Source organism: Ixodes scapularis, unplaced genomic scaffold (assembly GCF_016920785.2).
Source record: "Ixodes scapularis isolate PalLabHiFi unplaced genomic scaffold, ASM1692078v2 PGA_scaffold12__126_contigs__length_90152505, whole genome shotgun sequence".
Taxonomy (NCBI): Eukaryota; Metazoa; Arthropoda; class Arachnida; order Ixodida; family Ixodidae; genus Ixodes; species Ixodes scapularis.
Genome location: NW_024609838.1, coordinates 81919154 through 81927635, shown reverse-complemented (window position 1 = coordinate 81927635; position 8482 = coordinate 81919154). Strand labels below are relative to the sequence as shown.

General features: G+C 43.0%; 1 protein-coding gene across 1 annotated transcript in view; it reads right to left on the bottom strand.

Annotated features, from left to right (window-relative positions):
* Positions 1 to 2799: 2799 nt before the first annotated feature.
* LOC8023716 (sorting nexin-7) overlaps positions 2800 to 8482 on the bottom strand; it is a 42634-nt gene continuing 36951 nt past the window's right edge. Inside the window, exons 10-11 of the mRNA XM_029980022.4 lie at positions 7534 to 7686; positions 2800 to 3336 (exon numbers count right to left, since the gene is read on the bottom strand). Coding sequence (XP_029835882.2) covers positions 3259 to 3336; positions 7534 to 7686 — 231 coding nt within the window. The 3' untranslated portion in view covers positions 2800 to 3258. The remainder of the gene's footprint in view (positions 3337 to 7533; positions 7687 to 8482) is intronic.

Below are 8482 nucleotides of genomic sequence, written 5' to 3'. Positions count from 1 at the left end.
CTGCAGATTGAACCGGGGTCCGCTGTGTATGAGGCAGACACCTTACCACTACGCTACCGCTTCGTAAACACGTAACCACTAGGGATGTCGCGAACCACCCAGGTTCGATTTCGAAAGGTTTTGATATTTGCGAAGCGAACTGAGGTTCGATTTCGAAAAAAATTCGATATTTTCGTACCGACCGGGGTTCGAATTCGAAAAATTCGCGACTTTCAATCACAGTGGAGTTTCGAATTCGAGAAGTTCGAAGCTTTCACGGTTTCTGAAATTTCGAAATCGAATATTTCTAATATATTTTTACTTCAGGTTCGATAAATTTGAAGATTTCGAAATTCTTTGGAAATAAATTTCGAAAACTTCGGACGCTTCGAATTTTTATAGACATGAAGTTCGAACAATTCGAAGATTTTGAATTTCTTTCTGCATGAAGTTCGAAAAGTTCGAAGGTTTCGATTTTCTTTTAACGCTAAATTCGAAAACAAAAAAACTTAGAAGATTTTGAATTCCTTTCTAGTCCAAGTTTTCAAAGTTCGAAGTCCGGTTTTCAAGTTCCTCCACAGTTTGTTTCAAATAACGTTTTCACGACTCACTGGTTTTCACAAAATCAAGTTTAGAAAAGTTAGGGTGTGATATCTAGATTCTGCAAAGTTGGTGAGGCAATTAAATGAGACGACGAGTGTCCCGGATGTGCTGGAATATTTGACAGTGCAGAGTGACGGGTGACCATAGATCAGTAATTGTGACCGCCAGCCCAGGGAGGGGGGGGGGGGGGGGGGGTCTTTAATTTGCATCATGCAGTAGTGATCACACGAACCCACTGTTTTAGGAGACTCATCCAGTTCGAAACGGCCAGGGGCGAGCAGGAGGTTGAGGCTCAGAAAAACCTTGAAGCGACCTGGCAAACTACTTCGCCACCCCTTACACGCTGGTAGTAATCCGATCGAACGCCGCCCGAGTGACGCTGGCACATAGTAAGTTAAGTTTGTAATCGTTCTGGAGTTTTATTTTCCGGGACGGAGAAAACGCCGAGCAAAAATTTTCTAAAATCATGAACCAACTAGCCCGCCAAAAGGTGTTACTTAGCACAGAAGCCTACACAACTCGAGGTCGAGGAACGTTCTACCATACCAGTGGCATCGGAAGAGGAAAAGCATGGGGGAGGAAGTGGGGCTCCAGCCCCCACCCTCCCCCCCCCCCCCCCCCCCCCCTTCCTTCCAGATAGTTCAAACTGTTAAAGAAAACAATACGGCGAAAGAGGGCATGGTCGAGCTTATTTTAATCTGAAATTATTTATGCATATGTATAGCTACTGTCGCTCTTCACTGCATAAAAGTTGCGAAGATGGTCATTGTTAGAAACTCGTTGTCAGAAGGCACTACTCGTCACATGCTTAGTGGTTCGAAGTTCAATGCTATGTCTTTTCGACCTAAATACCTGTGCCAATAGTAAAAAAAAAAAAAAAAAAAAAAAAAAAAGAAGAAGAATAAATGCGGGGATAAAAAGCTGGAGAAAAAAAAAAACTATCAAGACTTCGCCGGAAGTGTTGTATTCTTGCCTATTCAGAGGTTCAGACCTTCGAAACAAGTTTCTTTTACCAAAATGTGTACAGGCTAAGAGAAACACGTCCCAGGAACGTGAAGCGAAAAAAAAAAATGTTTTCTTTTAATGACCTGCTGAACTTGAACACTATTAGAAAAATCTCTCCCATGGGTTGATTTATTCCTTTACGTGAAAAAACAATAAATACATTATTTTGTATTCTGCAGATGGCAATGATATGTACTGTCTGTGGTGTTAATTTAAATTCGATACCTCAAACAACTTAAACGAAAATAAATATCAAGTTTAGGGCATAATTGCATGTCGATACATGTTTGGACATTTCTTCGAAACTCACGTACCTAGGCTATACATAGATCATTCTTAAAAAAAGTATAACATCTCTACCATAAATAGCTTCGGCTACAGCGCGCTTCAAATCTGGCACAAACGACAAATGTCAAAAACCCGTCGTCCTTCCTCGCCCCTTTGGGAATTTATTTCTTTAAACCTAAGCATGCCAGAACATTGAAACAAACGGCTTTGTCTTTCGTAAGGAACGCAGCACCGCGTGTAAAAGTTTGAGAAAAAAAAATTGCGAATGTACCTCACTACTTGGGTTCAAATAAAACCGTCCGCCAATCTTTCGAAGTTCGACGAACGTCGAACCTTTACCCTAAAAGTTCGAAGTTCGTTGAACTTCTGACTTCTACAGTGCTAACGCAGGAACAAAGGGGAAGGGAGGGGGTAAATTTTTTTTAAAATCGTTTTCCCAACTATTTTAACTTAATGTTTATCGCTACTGCATAAAGCATGTCAAAGACCCCAGGCTAAAAGTGGTATTGCACTGACTAAATTTTGCAACTGCAGCGCAAACCAGTGTCGCTGCTCCTCAAAGCAGACCGACCTTACGGCATATAAACACAAATATCAAATTTGCTTTGGTGCACAGAGGTAACACTGTTTCAAAGAGAGTATGCAAACAAACTAATTAACAACAGGCATCAAAATCCTCAAGCGTAGGGCTCGTTTCTGCTAATCCCCCCACTCCGAGGTTACATTACCGAGACCTTTTTCTCACTTTTTGTTTTGGAAGCCTACAAACGAGACTTTTGAGTATGCTAATCGCACCGTCTAAAGAGGCCTTCGTGAAAAACTTGACTGCACTCTATTCCTTGGCTCACTTGTACAGTTCCTCTCACGACCAAATAGCGCTTGCAGATGTCCCGATTTCGTACGTCAAGCCAAAACACGAGGAAAAACAACGCACCAAATACGTTTTATTTGAATTCCTATTCCATTGCACATACGAAAGACTAACCAGACCGTGGAACTGGTTCCGAGGCCGTCCTATTACAATTCCTACTCGCCACGGTGCTACTAAAATCACAACAGCAAATTCCATCAAGGACAAGGACGGCCCCCGAAGAAGGCCACCCGAGCCACGCTCCGGGAAAGCACCAAGAAGTTGTCTCTTTATAGTCGGTGACAGAATGAGAACGTGCACGCTCGAAGCTGACGAGACGTTGAAGCGTTATCGAAGGAACGAAGCCCACGATGGAGGCCAAAGAGCCGCGAGATTTCCCTGCAGTTCTCACTCGGTCAGAAACTACAAAAAAGGGCGGAAGCAAAGTGGGAAACGTCCCGTGGAATGTTTCTCGTTCCATGCATGACCGTCGGGGCTTTCGGGGTTACGACAAAGCTTCTGGAGGAACCGATTCACGTGGAAGCGTCCGCAGTGCCGTCCGAGTCGGGTTTGCGCAGGGCGACCAGGGCTCCCTCCCAAGCAGAAAGACACTGCGGGGAAAAAAGCAATCCTCGAATGACGTTCACCCACGTGCTCGGTAGAATACCGTGTTTTCTGGACTATAGACCAACACGCTGTTTACAAAACAAGCCGGCGTTTGCTAGCACCACATGTGAGCACTGCACATGGCCAAAAACCAGATTCGCTCGAAGCGCACACTCTGTGCATGCACGGTGCCAACAACGGTGCCACCCCAGTGGCATGGGGTCGGAGCTGCATGTTGTGAATGGCAGAGTAAGTTAATCATGATTCATGTATAATACAAGCTCTTTGTGAGCTAATAAAGCGGGAATTTGTTAAAAAGGTACTCCAGCATTTTCTTCATACTCCCCGTTTTCCCTGAAAAATTTTCTAAACGTAAAAACAAACATCGCCGAAGAAGTAACCCAAATATATGGCCACATTAATTATTTTTCACAAACTTGTTAGATTTGTGATCATAATGCAATTAATGCAAAGGTGCAAGCGAGCTGGACAAGAATAACAATAACAATCCCTGGAGAGGGGGAACAAAGGGGACAAAGGACAAACACAAATCTCTAAACAAGGCTAGCTGTGTTTAGAGATTTGTGTTTGTCCTATGTCCCCCTCCCCTTCTTCAGGGATTATTAAGCTTTGTTTGGAGATATGTGTTTGCCCTTTGTCCCCTTTGTTCCCCCTCTCCAGGGATTGTTATTGTTATTCTTGTCCAGCTCGCTTGCACCTTTGCATTTGATTGCATTATCATCATAACCTTAAAATGCAGGCCTTTCACCCTTGTTCATGTTAAACTGGTGGCAGCTGTTAAAACTAGGGGTGTGCGAATTCGAATCGAATAGAAAGTTCCCGATTAATTCGATTCGCGAATCGAATTCCTAGTATTCGGTCACTCAAATATGCAATATATTCGGCCAAAGACGCACGGTCACCGCGGAGCTGACAAAAAAGCCGTTTTTTCTCCCGATGTAAGCACCGTGATCTTTCACAGACCATGCAAAAAACATCTCTTGGTCCCACCATTCCACAAAAATCTAACGCACAAATTAGAAAAAAGAAAAGTAACGGATGCCACAAACTTTATAGCACGCAGATTTACTCACGATCGTGACACAATCTATCCTTGAATCAGAACCGAAACATCCCGTTTGTGCCGCTTCCAGAGAGGAATTGTTGGGAGGCCGGAATCCCGTGCCATGCCTAATTCTTTTCACGAGTAAAGCCCCTCGTTTCATATTGAAGCACTGATGTAAAACACACTTGGCCGCACTCACAGAAATCGGCTACTTCACAATCACAGAAAGATAACCACATTAACCACGCCGATGACACCAGCTGAGTTATCATCGTTGTTCTTTTGGAACCACAAGCCGCAAATTCTAATTCGGAACGGAACGGAAAAATAGTGTGCCTAGATTTGAGAGGGTTTCCAACCGTGCGATAGCAGCGTTTGAATTACGAAGTGCGAGAAGGTGACGAAAAGACGAAAGCGTCGATCGGGATCGGGCAGGCAGGACAGGGACGGCAGGCATCGTCGCCCTTCTGTTTGCTCACCTTTTTCCACGCGACAACACAACACATGCGCACGCGACCAATCTGCCCTAAGCCATTTCAGTGGTTTCAGTTTCGCTTGCTCCCTCTTTTAAATCAAGGCTCTCTAAAACAGAACAGACGGGAAAATGGATGCATAACGGCAGTTGGACGGTGTCTTGCACCACCTAACCACGTTTTTTTTTTCTTACTTCAAATTATATTGTTTAAGCCTGTTTACTCAGATTTAACACCTATCTGTTTATTTATACGAAATAAAATCCCAAGTACCCTTTTTCTTCCTTAAAATGAAAACCAAATACCGCAAAACGCTTCTTTTCTGAGATATACAAATATTTATAAAAAAAAAAAAAGTTGCGGTGTTAGGTTCTGCTGTTAACAAGAAAAAAAAAGGCATGCGTGAATGTAACTTTGGCTTTTTGTGACGTTTAGGGTAGATAAATTATATTTGTGCCATAAAATTGGATCTTTAGTACCCAACATCCAACAGCAACTGCTTTTATTTTCTTTATTTTATTTTTCACAATTTTTTTTTTACCTTTTAGCTCTTGTTTCCTACAAGATGCATATTCTGCACCAGGCGCATACTCTGCCCACATAATCATCTCATTTGCAGCACACTTTGAAAAATTCCTACGAATAAAATCACTATTCGATAATTGATTCGATATTCGGCTTTTTTTTTCTTGATTCGATTCGGTATTCGCTTTGAAAACTACTATTCGGTATTCACACACCCCTAGTTAAAACCTCTGGCTCAAGGATATAGTATGCATGTTGGCCGTGCAATGGAATGTGGAGAAAGTGATATACAGAGTGTTTATTTTTAGTAGTCATGTGCAAATAGTAGATTTTGAGTTTGAAGAAAATGGTGGGTTTGGCCAAATATTTCTATATTGAATAGTTTCTCCCAGCCTTTCACTACCATGCACCATGCTTAAATAAAAATTCAGCTGAACTAGTGAAGGTTGTTACCAATCTTCCACTTGTCCACTTCCTAACTCGGTTACCGTAAAATACTGGGCAAGTGCCCACTCAAAATTGAGAGATAACTGCGAAAGAGTGGGGGATTGGCACTTGTCCGGTCATCAATTTTACGTATAAATGTACTGTGTCTAATGTGGAATGGGTGCCTAATGTGGAATGGGCGGATGCACGGTATTCTACGGTAATTTTACATAACTATATTTATGAACTGTCGCACGTAAACAACCAATTTGTTTCGGCTATCCTAATCAAGGGGATTTACAAATCTGCTTGCTATATGCAAATGTTCTTTCTTCAATTTCAAATTTGACACAGAAAAAAGCATGAATGATGAATGCAGGCTGTCAAGACATTGCTGCCTGACATATACTGTTGTATAATAGCGAAGGGTTAGTGCCTTTGAGTGCACTTCTCACGAAGCGTCTGAGCACTGCGTAGAAGTAATACCCACGGAGCCTGTGAGCTCCGCGGGTATTGCTTCCCCGCAGTGCACACGTGTTTCGTGAGAAGTGCACTCAACAGGGCTAACCCGCTGCGGTCAAAACTTCCAAAAGTATGACTGTCCCAGTTACTTTCAAAGCGAATATCGAATAGCGTATTATTCGAAATTACTTTTCAAAAATTTGAATATTCGCACAACACAAGTTTCTAAGCTTTAAAAATCGTCATTTTCAAAAAAAGCCGTGTAAGCTATACGAACGCGGGCTGTGCGATTGAGTTATACGACCAAGGGGATGCAATATGAGGGGCTGTCGTCACAATAAGTTGAATTAACTAAAATCTGTTCATTCACTTTTTTAATTGGGGAAAATAAACATATGGTTCCAATTCAAAACTTGCTTGTCCCTTTGTTCCTTTCGAAAGCCCCCAAAAATCAGTTAAATTTAGGAAGCTTATGGTGAATTCCGCTCGCAGATCTCGAGAGCTCCAAAAGTGCTCCATTTGGAGCGCGCATATTCCGCTCGCAGATCTGGCTCAAGTTGGTCATCTTCCGCTCGTAGATCTCTGGCAGCGCCCGCTCCACGGAGCGCCCCAAACTCCGCCGAACTTGCTCGCAGAGCAAGTTCGGCGGAGTGGAAGCGTGGTGGTGCACTAAAGTTACCGCTCTACTACAGGCTCAAAACTGGCAGTGTGAAATTGAGGATGAGAAGCGCACGGCAGTGTTATCCTCTGCATTTTCACACCTAGCAAATCCTGCAGACGCAAGTTCTTGCACCTAAGTAGCATTTCGAGAAATGATCCGAGCAAAGAACCTACTAGAGATAGTAGGAAAGAAAGTATAACAAGGCTAACACGTCAGAATGTGTAGTCTCCACTCTCCAGAAGCTAATCTGCTCTCAAGCAAGCCTTAATAATGCTTTTTCTCTCATTAAATTTTTGTTGAGCTCTTTTTGAGGGAACCGGCCAAGGTCTTTGCTTAGACACTGACTTTCAATAATATGAGAATGCAGACAACTGAAACAATTTGTGCAGACTGCATTTAAAAAGAACTACCAATCTCACTAAACCAAATATCACACAGCACAGAAAAAGAGGAATAGGAGATAGCAAGTTAAATTGTTTGCACACTGAAAGGTCATCCTAAACCAGAACTCCGCCTGCTACGAACCCTCTAATGAAGAAGTCGCGCTCAGCTGTGCTTTTGGGACCTCGGTTGTCTACGCTCTGCTCACCTGTTGGAGGCACTGCAGCTGCTGCTCGGCCAAGAGGAGGAAGACCTTGCGGAGCGCCCCTTGGCGGTGCTCTTCCCAGCGCTGTAGCTCTCCATCCAACTGCTTGCTCAGCCCTTCCTGCTGACCTCGTCTCAGCTCCAGTTGTTCTTCTTGCTGCGTGCCAAGCACTCTCGTTTCAAAGGCGTACACTGCTAATGGGCAGAGTAGGGACTCTAAATATTTTCTTCCTCGAGTGACATCCGTCTCTCTTAGGCCACAGCCGAGGAACCCTTCCTGGGGTCAGAAGTTGGTCAAGATGAGAGCGTTCTCGGCTGCTGATTAGATGTGGCACCACAGCTTCGCGTAATTAACCAATGAGATATTTTTCCCCCATTTGCAAGTTGACAATTGGGCAATATTTTGGCAAGACCCCCTCAACCTATAAAGAGCAAGACAGGTCACACGGTTTTTGATGTGCTTGTGTTTGGTACTCCTGCATCCAATGTTCAATACCAGACTGTGTACGGCAGCAGAAAAACTTCAGATCTGCAAGCCAAGTTTGGGTTTTCAATGGCCTCTATGTAAAATAGCGGACAATCACAACTTCAGCCTGCATCTGATCTCACTTTATTGAAGCACTCGTTTCATAGCAGATAATCAACTTTCTTTCCAGTTCGTTAACAGAAAACGTAGGTGTTTTCTCGTTATATTTCCGTCTGTGAATGATGCTTTGTAGCAGATGAACCACATTTTTAGCTTGCTTCAGCAGATGAAATGTCTACAAACACTACTTTTGCTCACTTTGTGGAAAGTAGGGGTGTGCGAATATTCGAGATTTCAAATACGAATAGAATATTTTTCTTATTTGATTCGTATTCGATTCGAGAATTGCATGTTCAAAAATTTCCAAATATTCAGTTATGGCCGAATATTTGGGCAACGTACGAATATTTCAGCAAATATCAGATAA